Here is a 15,970-nt window from a genome sequence, read left to right as displayed (position 1 = left end):
TCACATTGGTGGATGTGCAGGTGAACGAGCCTCTGATAGTGTGGCTGATGTTATTAGGCCCTGTGATGGTGTCCCCTGAATAGATATGTGGGCACAATTGGCAACGGGCTTTGTTGCAAGGATAAGTTCCTGGGTTAGTGGTTCTGTTGTGTGGTATGTGGTTGTTGGTGAGTATTTGCTTCAGGTTGCGGGGCTGTCTGTAGGCAAGGACTGGCCTGTCTCCCAAGATTTGTGAGAGTGTTGGGTCATCCTTTAGGATAGGTTGTAGATCCTTAATAATGCGTTGGAGGGGTTTTAGTTGGGGGCTGAAGGTGACGGCTAGTGGCGTTCTGTTATTTTCTTTGTTAGGCCTTTCCTGTAGTAGGTAACTTCTGGGAACTCTTCTGGCTCTATCAATCTGTTTCTTCACTTCCGCAGGTGGGTATTGTAGTTGTAAGAAAGCTTGACAGAGATCTTGTAGGTGTTTGTCTCTGTCTGAGGGGTTGGAGCAAATGCGGTTGTATCGCAGAGCTTGGCTGTAGACGATGGATTGTGTGGTGTGGTCAGGGTGAAAGCTGGAGGCATGCAGGTAGGAATAGCGGTCAGTAGGTTTCCGGTATAGGGTGGTGTTTATGTGACCATTGTTTATTAGCACTGTAGTGTCCAGGAAGTGTATCTCTTGTGTGGACTGGACCAGGCTGAGGTTGGTGGTGGGATGGAAATTGTTGAAATCATGGTGGAATTCCTCAAGGGCTTCTTTTCCATGGGTCCAGATGATGAAGATGTCATCAATATAGCGCAAGTAGAGTAGGGGCTTTAGGGGACGAGAGCTGAGGAAGCGTTGTTCTAAATCAGCCATAAAGATGTTGGCATACTGTGGGGCCATGCGGGTACCCATAGCAGTGCCGCTGATCTGAAGGTATACATTGTCCCCAAATGTGAAATAGTTATGGGTGAGGACAAAGTCACAAAGTTCAGCCACCAGGTTAGCCGTGACATTATCGGGGATAGTGTTCCTGACGGCTTGTAGTCCATCTTTGTGTGGAATGTTGGAGTAGAGGGCTTCTACATCCATAGTGGCCAGGATGGTGTTATCAGGAAGATCACAGATGGATTGAAGTTTCCTCAGGAAGTCAGTGGTGTCTCGAAGGTAGCTGGGAGTGCTGGTAGCGTAGGGCCTGAGGAGGGAGTCTACATAGCCAGACAATCCTGCTGTCAGGGTGCCAATGCCTGAAATGATGGGGCACCCAGGAGTTCCAGGTTTATGGATCTTGGGTAGTAGATAGAATATCCCAGGTCGGGGTTCCAGGGGTGTGTCTGTGCGGATTTGATCTTGTGCTTTTTCAGGAAGTTTTTTGAGCATATGCTGTAGTTGCTTTTGGTAACTCTCAGTGGGATCATAGGGTAATGGCTTGTAGAAACTCGTGTTGGAGAGCTGCCGAGCAGCCTCTTGTTCATATTCCGACCTATTCATGATGACAACAGCACCTCCTTTATCAGCCTTTTTGATTATGATGTCAGAGTTGTTTCTGAGGCTGTGGATGGCATTGTGTTCCGCATGGCTGAGGTTATGGGGCAAGTGATGCTGCTTTTCCACAATTTCAGCCCGTGCACGTCGGCGGAAGCACTCTATGTAGAAGTCCAGTCTGCTGTTTCGACCTTCAGGAGGAGTCCACCTAGAATCCTTCTTTCTGTAGTGTTGGTAGGGAGACCTCTGTGGATTAGTATGTTGTTCAGAGGTATTTTGGAAATATTCCTTGAGTCGGAGACGTCGAAAATAGGATTCTAGGTCACCACAGAACTGTATCATGTTCATGGGGGTGGAGGGGCAGAAGGAGAGGCCCCGAGATAGAACAGCTGCTTCTGCTGGGCTGAGAGTATAGTCTCTACGTAAAAGAATAAATGGACACAAATCAGATGTCAAGAATTATAACATTCATAAACCAGTCGGAGAACACTTCAATCTCTCTGGTCACGCAATCACAGACATGAAGGTCGCTATCTTAAAACAAAAAAACTTCAAATCTAGACTCCAGCGAGAAACTGCTGAATTGGAATTCATTTGCAAATTGGATACTATTAATTTAGGCTTAAATAGAGACTGGGAGTGGCTAAGTCATTATGCAAGGTAGCCTATTTCCTCTTGTTTTTTCCTACCCCCCCCCCCAGATGTTCTGGTTTAACTTGGATTTAAACTTGGAGAGTGGTCAGTTTGGACGAGCTATTACCAGCAGGAGAGTGAGTTTGTGTGTGTATGGGGGTGGGTTTTTGGAGGGGGGTGAGGGAGTGAGAGAACCTGGATTTGTGCAGGAAATGGCCTAACTTCATTATCATGCACATTGTGTAAAGAGTTGTCACTTTGGATGGGCTATCACCAGCAGGAGAGTGAATTTGTGTGGGGGGGTGGAGGGTGAGAAAACCTGGATTTGTGCTGGAAATGGCCTAACCTGACGATTACTTTAGATAAGCTATTACCAGCAGGACAGTGGGGTGGGAGGAGGTATTGTTTCATATTCTCTGTGTATATATAAAGTCTGCTGCAGTTTCCACAGTATGCATCTGATGAAGTGAGCTGTAGCTCACGAAAGCTCATGCTCAAATAAATTGGTTAGTCTCTAAGGTGCCACAAGTACTCCTTTTCTTTTTGCGAATACAGACTAACACGGCTGTTACTCTGAAACCTGTCACCAAAGATGTCAGTCACGGGGGGGGGGGGCAGGGAGGGTGCCCGTGGGGTGACCCCCTGTCCCAGCGCCAGGCTCCGGAACGGCTCCCTACCGAGCCAGGCCAGACTCTGGGGCAGTCTCCTCTCGGGGAGCAGCCTGTCTGCAGGACACACAGCTCCCCCGGCTTCCACCTTCCCGGGTCTGACCTCGGAGCATTCAGCCTCCTCCGCCCCTCCATGCGCTTCCCACAGCCAGTCCGCCCGGGTGGGGTCCTGGGGCAGCCAGAGGGTCCTGCCCCCCAACTTCGCAGTCAGACGTGACTCTCAGCCAGCCAGTAAAACAGAAAGTTTATTAGACGACAGGAACATGGTCTAAAACCAAGCTTGTAGGTGCAGAGAACAGGACCCCTCAGCTGAGTCCCTTTTGGGGGCAGTGAGCCAGACAACCCCGTCTGCCCTTCACTCCATGTCCCAGCCAGCCCCAAACTGAAACTCCCTCCAGCCCCTCCTTCTCTGGGCTTTGTCCCTTTCCCGGGCCAGGAGGTCACCGGATTCCTTTGTTCTCCAACCCTTTAGCTCTCACCTCGCAGGGGGGAAGGGCCAGGCCATCAGTGGCCAGGAAACAGGGTGTTGGCCATTCTCTGTGTCCAGACCCCTGCGCACACCTGCCCTCTAGGGCTCTGCAATGATCATACACCCTTACCCCATCCCCTAGATACTTAAGAACTGCCTAGGGGAAACTGAGGCACCCCCACACTATTCAGAGGAAACATTAAGAACAGTCCCGCTTCATCACACCCACTCCTGCCCGTTCCCCGCCCCACAGGGCTGCCCCATGCCACTGCTCCAGGCCCCAGCCCTGCTGTGAGCGGCCCATGCAAGGGGCTTTGCACACACCCAGGCTCTGCCCCCCGCTGAATTAATAATGCAATAAATGGAGAGAAAATAACCCACTGCCCACTCGCTCTGGAAGGTAAAACAGCAAAGGTTTATTGCTCCTGAGGATGTCACTTGGCTCGCAAGGACATCGAATGCCAGCACTGTCTCTGTAACTCATCAGCTGCTCATGCTGAGTCTGAGTGCCCACCCGAGCAGTGGTCCCTTTCCTGCCGCCCCCGTTAGGTCGGAGCCGCGAGCCATTGCTCCAATGCTATTTACACGCCAGGTTCCAGCCAGGTCCCGCCGGCAGAACGAAGCGCCCACTAGCCCTGGGCTCACACACAGGGATGTTGCAGCCTCCCTCGGGCTGTCTGAAAACACGCAGACGAGCTGGAAGCTCTGAATAATGCTTGCACGCCCTCGGCAGCGGCTATCCCTGGACACTCTCCTCTGTTCGCTGGGGGCCTGACCCAGAGTGGGGCTGAGACCCACCCATAGCTCCTGGCGGATGCGGCGGACGCTGGGAGCCCGTCTGTTTGGCACAGTCACAGCCGCTGGCTGTGACCTCACACGCCATTGCCAAGGAAACGATTGTGACATCTCATGCAGAGGAGTGTGACTTCACCTGGGGTTCTAGGAGAACAAAGATCTGAGGCTGAAGTCATCCCTGGAGTCACCGAGGGGCGGAACCGCATTCACACAAGTACCCCTGACAACGGAGGCCGAGGGGAAAGGAAGCTACAGGAACCATTTGCTGCACCAAGTGGAATCATCTCTGCCTAGGATCTGGTTCGTGGCTCGTACGAGGTGCCAGCTAGCCCTTTAGTATCAGCCTTTTAATTGTAATGCCCGGGCAAAACTGGAGTGAATACGAAATCCTGACCTGTGTCCCCTTAACATGCTTCTGCCCTGCCCTGGAGGGGGGCCTCGCAGCTGAGAAGACTGCTGGTATCTCTTGTGTTGGCCCTAAGGAGACTGCCAACGGGGAGACAATTGATGCCAAAGGTGGTGGTTTCAGTGAGGGTGCCACCCCTCTGGCCAGGAATTGGCTCCCCCAGATGTCTCCCATGGTCTGGTGAAGTCAGACGATGGCACGCCAAACCAGCAGGTGCTGGCTATCTACAGGGAAGAAAACAGCCTCGAGAGTCCTTGGGAACTGTGCTGTCATTACCAATGGGGAGGAACAAGGTTATCCCGGACTGCACCCAAGGGATCTGGGAGTCCAGCCAGCGCACACCTTGCCATGGTTGGTACTGACTGACTGATGTATGTTTGCCCTGGATTCCTGCCCAGCCAGACCCTGTGCCAGGCAATCGAAGTCCTGCTTGTGTCATGCCCATTGTGAGCCAGGAGCTATTTTTAGGGCCCGCCTGTAGTCTCAGATGCAGACTCTCTGCATGTTTCGAGGAATCAGTGGCAGCTGCCTGCTCACGCTCCGGGAGACTCGCATAGACACCACTTCGGGCATTTCAGGGGGCCAAACACTGCTCTTGGGGATCGCCACAGGGAGCCTCCCTTGCTACCCAGTACGCCGCACTGCCTGGCCTGTTTCTTGATCTCGACCACAAACACACCCCAGTCCGTTCCCCTTTCACTATGTGTGTTATTCCTCCCTTACACTGCATAACAGAATGCTTTGTCGGCTAACAGCAGATATATCCACGCAGCCGTCTATCCCCTCAACTACCAAGCCAATTGCTTTGTTAGCCCAGCAACTGCCACCCAGGTGTCAGTAATCCCCCAAAGAAACGGATTAACTGGTTTAAATTAAGCCAGTACAGCCGACTGAACTCCCTTGGGTGATTTCCCCCTCTTCTGACCTCACCACATGCAGGTCGAGAGAGGACAAGATCCTTCCTTGTCCATGGCAGTCGGGAGAGGACAGCCGTGGCCCTCAGCCTGCACCCAGCTCACAGGACTGGCTCACATTCCTTCCCCTTCCTTCTGCACGCCCCGGGGCCTGCTGTCCAAATGCCTTGTGGTTACTGCTGCCTCTAGGTAGCCTTCACCAGAGGGTTCCTCCTGGGGGATTTGCCAAGTGGTGGCCAGGCAGAGCGGAACCGAACCAGTTGGCAGATGCCTCTATTGGGTGGCTGGACCGGGACCTGCATGATCCTTAGGCAACGGCTCGACCCACTAAACAGGGGTCTCCCTGGTCTGGCTAAGATGACAGCAGCCGTGCTGAGACCATCCTGGGGGAAAGCTGCTCTTTGAGGTGTTACAAAGTCCTCTTCTGCTGGCAAAGCCCGTCCGGGGTGTCTGTCCTCTGCCTTTGCCCTAGGGAACACGCCTGCAGCTTTGTTTGTGCCACTGATTTCCGCTGTCTTCTTACCCCGCCCAGGCACCCCTCCCCCTGAACTGAGAGCAGCTGGGTGCTCAGCAGCAGAGTCTTGGGCTGGAATGCCAAGGAACAGAGCCAAGCGCTGCGGGCAGGGCAGGGCAGGGGGTGGGAAGGGACAGGCCCCACGAGGACACTGCTAAGTGACGTGCCCGCCTTTCCCCGTCAAAGCCAGTGCGGCGGCAGGAAGGCGGGCGTTTGGTTCCCCCAGGACCACGTTCTCCCTGGGCCGGCAGTCACACCCCGCTACAGATTCACGTGCATGAGTCAGACCCAGAGCTCAGAAGCGAAACAACACAGAGGAGCAAGAAGCCGCTAGACTAGAGAGCGTGGGGGAGGGAGCGCGAGCCGAACAGAGCACATCCCTCTTCTACGTCCCCACACAGTCCCCTCATCCCCCTCCCGTTCACTGGGCCTGGCGCTGGGCCCTCAGCTTGCGGAGCCGCAGCTGCCGGAGCCGCAGGATCAGGTCCTTGGGGATCTTGCCCCCCCTGGCCAGGATCTCACGCAGCCGCTGCTTGGGCGTCTTGGTGAGCCGGAAGTCGCAGAGGGTGGGGTTGTCCTCGTAGGAGACGCGGCACGTCCTGGTGACGGGGTGGTAGCCTTCGGCCGCGGCGGTGACCTCATACTCGCCCGGGTTCAGCAGGCGCCAGTAGTCGCCGTCGAAAGCTGCAGGGGGTGACAATAAGGCCAGGGGGAGGGGTGAGGGTCAGCCGGGTCAGGGCTGGGTCTGCTAGGGCCTGTCTCTGCTGAACCCTAGTCTGCAGAGGGGCCATCTCAGCGACTAGCAGCCCTGTGTAGACAAGGCCTTGGCCCTGCCCTCCCCAGGGCCAACGCCAGGCTGCTCCCCTGAGTGCTGTCCGGGGCTGGGGTGACTGGTCCCATGGCCCAGCTCCCACTGCTGGGGCTGGTCCATGATTGTCAGCATCCATCTCCCTTTCCCTGATTTCACCCCATTCCCGCTATTTATATCCACCCAGAGCCCATCCCCCAGCTTCTTCCCACCCTGGGGCTCTAGGTCCGTCCGACACTGGCCATGGTCATCCCCCATTCCCCCTGGGCTGAGCTCCTCACACCGATTTAGTTCATCGGGACTGTGACACTGCACTCCATAGGTTTTATGGAAATATGTTTGTAAGTGTAAATATGATGTAACTGGAATATGCTGCATACAAAAAGTCTCTTCTGCCCAAATAAATTTGTTCGTCTCTAAGGTGCCACAAGGACTCCACGTTTTGCTGATACAGACTAACATGGCTACCACACTGAAACCTATTACAAAGCTTATCATCTACTAAGTGTGGTCATCCTATCTGTAGGTATGCATCATTCTTGTATCTGAAGCTAGAAATATGAAGTATTACTCTGAAGTCCTATTGTAATTATGCAAAGTGTGGGCCATTACTGGTGGCTTAGGATCTTGATGGCTCCTATTAACTAGAACAATTGGTTGTAAATGGCTCTGTTTATTTGTAAGCCTTCCTGTATATGGGGGGGGGTGCCAGCCAGTGAGTAATGAAGTCTCATGGGACATGTAAACAAGTCACATGATACTGGAATCCATCTGAAACCTGGTGGTTTTCCATTTAGAAGGAAAGCTGCGAACCCCGAGAAAGACAAAGGATTCCTGCCTTATGCCAAAGTATAAAAGGGGGGTGGAACAGAACAAAGGGGGCGACAGTCACGAGAAATCCCCTAGTTACCACATGAGCTGGAACTAACAAGGGCTGTACTAGGGGAAAGGATTGGGCCCAGACTAGGAAGGAGTCTAGCCTGTGAAAGGTTTCAGAGTAGCAGCCGTGTTAGTCTGTAGCCGCAAAAAGAAAAGGAGGACTTGTGGCACCTTAGAGACTAACAAATTTATTTGAGCTCATGCTTATGTTAGTTTCTAAGCTGCCACAAGTCCTCCTTTTCTTTTAGCCTGTGAAAGAAGCTGATTGGAACATCTCTGTGGGTGAGATTTACCTGTATGCAGTTTCTTAAATGTATTAGGCTTAGACTTGCGTGTTTTGATTTATTTTGCTTGGTAATTTACTTTGTTCTGTCGGTAATTACTTGAAACCACATAAATCCCACTTTTTATACTTAATAAAATCACTTTTGTTTACTAATGAACCCAGAGTAAGTGATTAATACCTGGGGGAGCAAACAGCTGTGTATATCTCTCTATCAGTGTTATAGAGGGTGGACAATTTATGAGTTTACCATGTATAAGCTTTATAAAATGGATTTATTTGGGGTTTGGATCCCCCTGGGAACTGGGTGTCCAGGTCCTGGAGACAGGTGACCTGCTGAGCAGGTTTTGGTTAAAGTCTGCAGCTTTGGGGGCGTGGACGAGAGCTGGGTCTGGGTTGCAGCAGGCTAGTGCGTCTGGCTCAACAAGGCAGGGTTCTGGAGTCCCAAGCTGGCAGGGAAAACTGGCTCAGAGGTTATTCCAGCACGTCAGGTGACAGTCCCAAGAGGGTCTCTGAGACCGAACCCATCACAGGGACATCCCTGGGTGGGTCATCAGTGGGACTGACCCCAGGACCTGCGTCTCTGAAGGCATGAGCCTCGACCCAGCTCCACCAGCTCAAAGCCAGCAGCGCACTCGGAGCAGGAATCCCTGGCCCCACTGAAGCCAGGGGAGCTTTCCCACTGATTCCATGGAGTGAGGACTTCACCCGCAGACCGCTGGCTGGTCCGGCCACTAGAAGGGCTAGAGTGCCACCTTGTACGAGCGCAGGTTATGCAGACGCCTGCTCCCGGGGCCGCTCCCTTAATGCGGGCTATGGACCCGCCCCCCCCATGGACCCACCTCCCCGGACCTGCTCCCCGAATGTCTCCCCACAGCTGTCCAGTAGAGCCTAGCACTGCCCGGCTCACTGGTCTCCCAGTGACATACAGCTGGGGTGGCACCACCCACCGCCCCCCGTCCCTCTGCCCCCGCAGCCCAGAGGCCGTATTCTGCTCCGGCCGCAGCCTGAGGGGCGTCACTGGGACTAACAGGCCGGGTCGATCGTCCTGTGGTGCCTACAATACCTGTTCTGACGTCGTGGTTGATGCCGTCCACGGAAACGATGGCGTCCGCAATGCCCTGCTCGGTGTCCTTGTCCCGAACGACCCCTTTAATGCCCCGGCGGACCTGGACAAACACAGGACAGAGCACAGCTCAGAGGGGGCTCCCGGGGCCAACAGAGCACACGGTCCACAAGGCACTGCCCCTCCCTGGGCCCCCTCGGTACAGCGGGGAGCGCGAGCCTGCCCCCCAGCCCGGGGTTTTGGGGCATCACCGTCTGCATGCCATCTGCTGGGCGGCTCCCTGCAGTTTGTCCTGTCCTGGGTTAAACATCCAGAGTGCTGGGGTTTGTGCCCCTGGGCTGGGGCGGCTGTCCCGCAGCCGAATGCCCCGGCGGGGATCCTGGATCTCCCTTTGCTCCATCACTGCTCATTGCCCCAGCAGGCCCCAACACCTCCCCTCCTCCCAGGGGTTTCCCCCTCATCCAGTCACACTGCTCTCACGGATGAACCCCAGGGAGATAGTTCAGCGTCAGCATCCCCCGGTTCCGGAGGAGGTGCAGTTCGCCCAAGGCCATGCAGTGAGCCAGTGGCAGAGACAGGGTTAGAACCCAGGCATCCTGAGCTCACCCCACAGCTCCACACAGCCTCTCGTAACAGCTCCGGTGGCTGTTTCAGTCGTCACCCAGCGGCTCTCCTGTCCGTGTGCGCGGAGCCCAGCTAGACAGGGCAAGTTTACAGTCTCTCCCCAGAGAGCAGTGCTTTCAGCTGCTGGCCACCCTCGCTGCCCTAGGACTCCCTACCCTTTGCCATTCTCGGAGCTGCCCAGCGCTGAGCCCCGGGGGCATCAGCTGCTGAGAGCCCAGAGATTAACAAGCCGCCCCGTTACATGGCCTGTACAAGCCCCTGTAGGAGAAGGGTGTGAAATGTGTGGGCTGCCCACACTGGTGAGAGAAGAGCCAAGGCTGGGACCCCTGCCTGCCTGGCACACTCTGCTCAAGGGCCCGAGCTGGCATGGAGAGCTAGCCCCAATTACAGGCTAGTCCCCGCGGCGAATCACTGCACCACGGTGACCTCTGCAGCCACCAGCAGCTGCTGGTTTACTGGGCGTGTGTATGTCCAATGTGTGCTCAGTGAATCTGGGGACGCGGGGAAGGTGTCAGGCCTCGTCTACCCTGGGATTTGAGCCACTGGGGTAGTTTGAACGAGGCTAAACTGAACAGGTGCAAATCACACGGCACCAGTACAAGCAGCGTCTACACTCGGCAATGCACGCAGGCTGCCGCACGGGCGGGGGTGAAAGTCCCAGTGTAGACAAGGTCGAACATCCCTTAGGAAGGCGTCGCTCCCCCCGCTGACTCCCCAGAAGGCGGATATCACTATTTATTGTCTGGGAGCCCCCTGGCCTCAATGTCATTGACAGGTGGCAAACGGATAAGACCTTTTCGCACCACTGTGTGGCTAGAGAATTTCTATCCTGAAAGCAGGACTTTGGGCTGGAGAGAGGAGCTGTTTGCCAGAGCCCGGCAGGCGGGGTGATGCAATGGCGACAAGTGGCTCTGTAGATCAGTTACGACCATTTGCAGAATTTGGGATTTTTGTGTGTGTTATAAATAAAGCAGGAGGTACCACGGATGCCTGTTCTCCTGCGTTGCCCAGGTGCGGGTGCTATACCAGTGCAAGGGGGTAGGAGAGCAGGCCCCAAGGCTGCAGCACGGCAGGGAATACAGCCCAGGGGTCTTGGCCTTTAACCCAACCCCATTCTTCCCTTCTTAGCTCTGTCCTCCCAGCAGCCCCTGCCGCACAGTGCTTGGCATGGCCAGGTGCTCTGCCCACTGTCTCTTCATGCTCCCCTGAAGGCACTGCCAAGGCTGTTTGGCGTGGTCGGGAGGGGGCTTGCCCGTCCCAGCTGCTTTATGCCGTTCCTTGGTACTCTGATCACATCTGCCGGAGGAACCCAGAGCTGCTGGTGGCAGGCCCCAAGATGGTATTTTTGTAGCTCTGTCCAGAGTGCATTTCAGCTACAAACCGAACCGCCATGCTTCTGGGGCTGTCCCGCCTCTGGAAGGGATGGACCCCGTGTATAGCCGTGTGAGGTCATTAATATCTGCTGTGCCCTGCGTCTGGGAACTCTGGGAGCTAATTGCTAACGTTTCTCACATCTTTATCTTCCATGATCTTCTGACTAGCCTTTAAAAAATTGTTATCAAGCCCTGGGCACTGTGTGCTCTACTGCCTGGATTCAGAATTACTCTGTGTGTCATTGCCCCTACACTGCTATCAGCTAATGGTGATTCCCCTTTAGCTCAAGGGGTAGGGGGTTGAGTTTTGTCCTGAGTGACACCCAGTTCCATACTCTAACCACTGTGTCTCCCTCCCTCCCTCCCTCCCTCCCAGGCGGCTAAGTGCTGCGCTGTCTCTCTCCAGCCTTGGCGCCGTGATGGGTTCAGCCCCAGTACCAACACCAGCCAGAACCTGCCTTGGCGGGAGCAGACGCTCCTGGGGCCTTGCCCAGCTTCCACAGGGCCACGTGACCTCTGCGGAGAAGCTCCAGGAGGCGCTGCCCTAGATACCCACGTCCAAGAGCCAGGCAAGGCTCCGGGTCTGCCCTGGCCCCGGAGCACCGGCCTTAGGCCCGGACACGCACCTGCTCCATGAAGACCAGCAGAGACTCCTTGTTGTTCTCCCACTCCCTGGGCAGCTCGGACTCGTGCGGGAATTTGTCGCAGGACAGCTCGACAGTGACCTCAAAGCAGTTCGTGTGCAGGTAGCTGAAGTCGTTCATACCTGCACAGGGAGACGAGCACAGGGGGGCGATCTGGAGCCACGCCAGAGAAGGAAGCTGAGCTCCTTACGGCAGCCTGCACTTGGAATGGTAAACACAACAACAGGAGGTTGGGCCCTGCGCCCTGGTTTGTTATTGTAGGGTCACGGGGCAGCGACAGGCCCCGCGCCCTGGTTTGTTACTGTAGGGTCACGGGGCAGCGATTGGCCCCGTGCCCTGGTTTGTTATTGTAGGGTCACGGGGCAGCGATTGGCCCCGTGCCCTGGTTTGTTATTGTAGGGTCACGGGGCAGCGACCGGCCCCGCGCCCTGGTTTGTTATCGTAGGGTCACGGGGCAGCGACAGGCCCCGCGCCCTGGTTTGTTATCGTAGGGTCACGGGGCAGCGACCGGCCCCGCGCCCTGGTTTGTTATCGTAGGGTCACGGGGCAGCGACAGGCCCCGCGCGCTGGTTTGTTATCGTAGGGTCACGGGGCAGCGACCGGCCCCGCGCCCTGGTTTGTTATCGTAGGGTCACGGGGCAGCGACCGGCCCCGCGCCCTGGTTTGTTATCGTAGGGTCACGGGGCAGCGACGGGTCCCGCGCCCTGGTTTGTTATCGTAGGGTCACGGGGCAGCGACGGGTCCCGCGCCCTGGTTTGTTATCGTACGGTCACGGGGCAGCGACCGGCCCCGCACCCTGGTTTGTTATTGTAGGGTCACCGGGCAGCGACAGGCCCCGCGCCCTGGTTTGTTATCGTAGGGTCACGGGGCAGCGACAGGCCCTGCGCCCTGGTTTGTTACTGTAGGGTCACGGGGCAGCGACAGGCCCCGCGCCCTGGTTTGTTATTGTAGGGTCACTCGTCAGCGACAGGCCCCGTGCACTGGTTTGTTATCGTAGGGTCACGGGGCAGCGACAGGCCCCAAGCGCTGGTTTGTTATTGTAGGGTCACGGGGCAGCGACAGGCCCCGAGCGCTGGTTTGTTATCGTAGGGTCACTCGTCAGCGACAGGCCCCGCGCCCTGGTTTGTTATCGTAGGGTCACTCGTCAGCGACCGGCCCCGCGCCCTGGTTTGTTATCGTAGGGTCACGGGGCAGCGACCGGCCCCGCGCCCTGGTTTGTTATCGTAGGGTCACGGGGCAGCGACGGGTCCCGCGCCCTGGTTTGTTATTGTAGGGTCACGGGGCAGCGACCGGCCCCGCGCCCTGGTTTGTTATTGTAGGGTCACGGGGCAGCGACGGGTCCCGCGCCCTGGTTTGTTAGCGTAGGGTCACGGGGCAGCGACAGGCCCCGCGCCCTGGTTTGTTACTGTAGGGTCACGGGGCAGCGACAGGCCCCACGCCCTGGTTTGTTACTGTAGGGTCACGGGGCAGCGACAGGCCCCGCGCCCTGGTTTGTTATCGTAGGGTCACGGGGCAGCGACCGGCCCCGCGCCCTAGTTTGTTATCGTAGGGTCACGGGGCAGCGACAGGCCCCGCGCCCTGGTTTGTTACTGTAGGGTCACGGGGCAGCGACAGGCCCCACGCCCTGGTTTGTTACTGTAGGGTCACGGGGCAGCGACAGGCCCCGCGCCCTGGTTTGTTATTGTAGGGTCACGGGGCAGCGACAGGCCCCGCGCCCTGGTTAGTTATCGTAGGGTCACGGGGCAGCGACCGGCCCCGCGCCCTGGTTTGTTATCGTACGGTCACGGGGCAGCGACAGGCCCCGCGCCCTGGTTTGTTATCGTACGGTCACGGGGCAGCAACAGGCCCCGAGCGCTGGTTTGTTATCGTAGGGTCACGGGGCAGCGACCGGCCCCGCGCCCTGGTTTGTTATCGTAGGGTCACCGGGCAGCGACCGGCCCCGCGCCCTGGTTTGTTATCGTACGGTCACGGGGCAGCAACAGGCCCCGAGCGCTGGTTTGTTATCGTAGGGTCACCGGGCAGCGACCGGCCCCGCGCCCTGGTTTGTTATCGTAGGGTCACGGGGCAGTGACAGGCCCCGAGCGCTGGTTTTTTATTGTAGGGTCACGGGGCAGCGACAGGCCCCGCGCCCTGGTTTGTTATCGTAGGGTCATGCGGCAGCGACAGGCCCCGCGCCCTGGTTTGTTATCGTAGGGTCATGCGGCAGCGACAGGCCCCGCGCGCTGGTTTGTTATCGTAGGGTCACGGGGCAGCGACAGGCCCCGCGCCCTGGTTTGTTATCGTAGGGTCACGGGGCAGCGACCGGCCCCGCGCGCTGGTTTGTTATTGTAGGGTCACGGGGCAGCGACAGGCCCCGCGCCCTGGTTTGTTATCGTAGGGTCACGGGCAGCGACCGGCCCCGCGCCCTGGTTTGTTATCGTAGGGTCACGCGTCAGCGACCGGCCCCGCGCCCTGGTTTGTTATCGTAGGGTCACGCGTCAGCGACAGGCCCCGCGCGCTGGTTTGTTATTGTAGGGTCACGCGTCAGCGACAGGCCCCGCGCGCTGGTTTGTTATTGTAGGGTCACGGGCAGCGACAGGCCCCGGGCCCTGGTTTGTTATTGTAGGGTCACGGGGCAGCGACAGGCCCCGAGCGCTGGTTTGTTATTGTAGGGTCACGGGGCAGCGACAGGCCCCGCGCCCTGGTTTGTTATCGTAGGGTCACGGGGCAGCGACAGGCCCCGCGCCCTGGTTTGTTATCGTAGGGTCACGGGGCAGCGACCGGCCCCGCGCCCTGGTTAGTTATCGTAGGGTCACGGGGCAGCGACCGGCCCCGCGCCCTGATTTGTTATCGTAGGGTCACGGGGCAGCGACCGGCCCCGCGCCCTGGTTAGTTATCGTAGGGTCACGGGGCAGCGACCGGCCCCGCGCCCTGGTTTGTTATCGTAGGGTCACGGGGCAGCGACCGGCCCCGCGCCCTGGTTTGTTATCGTAGGGTCACGGGGCAGCGACCGGCCCCGCGCGCTGGTTTGTTATTGTAGGGTCACGGGGCAGCGACAGGCCCCGCGCCCTGGTTTGTTATCGTAGGGTCACGGGGCAGCGACCGGCCCCGCGCCCTGGTTTGTTATCGTAGGGTCACGCGTCAGCGACCGGCCCCGCGCCCTGGTTTGTTATCGTAGGGTCACGCGTCAGCGACAGGCCCCGCGCGCTGGTTTGTTATTGTAGGGTCACGCGTCAGCGACAGGCCCCGCGCGCTGGTTTGTTATTGTAGGGTCACGGGCAGCGACAGGCCCCGGGCCCTGGTTTGTTATTGTAGGGTCACGGGGCAGCGACAGGCCCCGAGCGCTGGTTTGTTATTGTAGGGTCACGGGGCAGCGACAGGCCCCGCGCCCTGGTTTGTTATCGTAGGGTCACGGGGCAGCGACAGGCCCCGCGCCCTGGTTTGTTATCGTAGGGTCACGGGGCAGCGACCGGCCCCGCGCCCTGGTTAGTTATCGTAGGGTCACGGGGCAGCGACCGGCCCCGCGCCCTGGTTTGTTATCGTAGGGTCACGGGGCAGCGACCGGCCCCGCGCCCTGGTTAGTTATCGTAGGGTCACGGGGCAGCGACCGGCCCCGCGCCCTGGTTTGTTATCGTAGGGTCACGGGGCAGCGACCGGCCCCGCGCCCTGGTTTGTTATCGTAGGGTCACGGGGCAGCGACCGGCCCCGCGCCCTGGTTTGTTATCGTAGGGTCACGGGGCAGCGACAGGCCCCGCGCCCTGGTTTGTTATCGTAGGGTCACGGGGCAGCGACCGGCCCCGCGCCCTGGTTAGTTATCGTAGGGTCACGGGGCAGCGACCGGCCCCGCGCCCTGGTTTGTTATCGTAGGGTCACGGGGCAGCGACCGGCCCCGCGCCCTGGTTTGTTATCGTAGGGTCACGGGGCAGCAACAGGCCCCGCGCGCTGGTTTGTTATCGTAGGGTCACGGGCAGCGACAGGCCCCGCGCCCTGGTTTGTTATCGTAGGGTCACGGGGCAGCGACCGGCCCCGCGCCCTGGTTTGTTATCGTAGGGTCACGGGGCAGCGACAGGCCCCGCGCCCTGGTTTGTTATCGTAGGGTCATGGGGCAGCGACAGGCCCCGCGGCCTGGTTTGTTATTGTAGGGTCACGGGGCAGCGACCGGCCCCGCGCGCTGGTTTGTTATCGTAGGGTCACGGGGCAGCGACAGGCCCCGCGCCCTGGTTTGTTATTGTAGGGTCACGGGGCAGCGACAGGCCCCGCGCCCTGGTTTGTTATTGTAGGGTCACGGGGCAGCGACAGGCCCCGCGCCCTGGTTTGTTATCGTAGGGTCACGGGGCAGCGACAGGCCCCGCGCCCTGGTTTGTTATTGTAGGGTCACGGGGCAGCGACCGGCCCCGCGCCCTGGTTTGTTATCGTAGGGTCACGCGTCAGCGACAGGCCCCGCGCCCTGGTTTGTTACTGTAGGGTC

The 15,970-nt window shown here is 58.1% G+C and overlaps 1 protein-coding gene across 1 annotated transcript in view; it reads right to left on the bottom strand.

The window, feature by feature from the left end:
• Positions 1–6,267: 6,267 nt before the first annotated feature.
• The window catches only part of CPXM1 (carboxypeptidase X, M14 family member 1), a 51,902-nt gene continuing 42,199 nt past the window's right edge, over positions 6,268–15,970 (bottom strand). The window contains exons 12-14 of the mRNA XM_077814733.1: positions 11,506–11,645; positions 8,883–8,985; positions 6,268–6,530 (exon numbers count right to left, since the gene is read on the bottom strand). Of these exons, the coding sequence (XP_077670859.1) occupies positions 6,268–6,530; positions 8,883–8,985; positions 11,506–11,645 (506 nt within the window). The remainder of the gene's footprint in view (positions 6,531–8,882; positions 8,986–11,505; positions 11,646–15,970) is intronic.

This window comes from Eretmochelys imbricata, chromosome 4 (assembly GCF_965152235.1).
Source record: "Eretmochelys imbricata isolate rEreImb1 chromosome 4, rEreImb1.hap1, whole genome shotgun sequence".
Classification (NCBI taxonomy): domain Eukaryota; kingdom Metazoa; phylum Chordata; order Testudines; family Cheloniidae; genus Eretmochelys; species Eretmochelys imbricata.
This window is presented reverse-complemented; position numbering and strand designations above follow the sequence as displayed.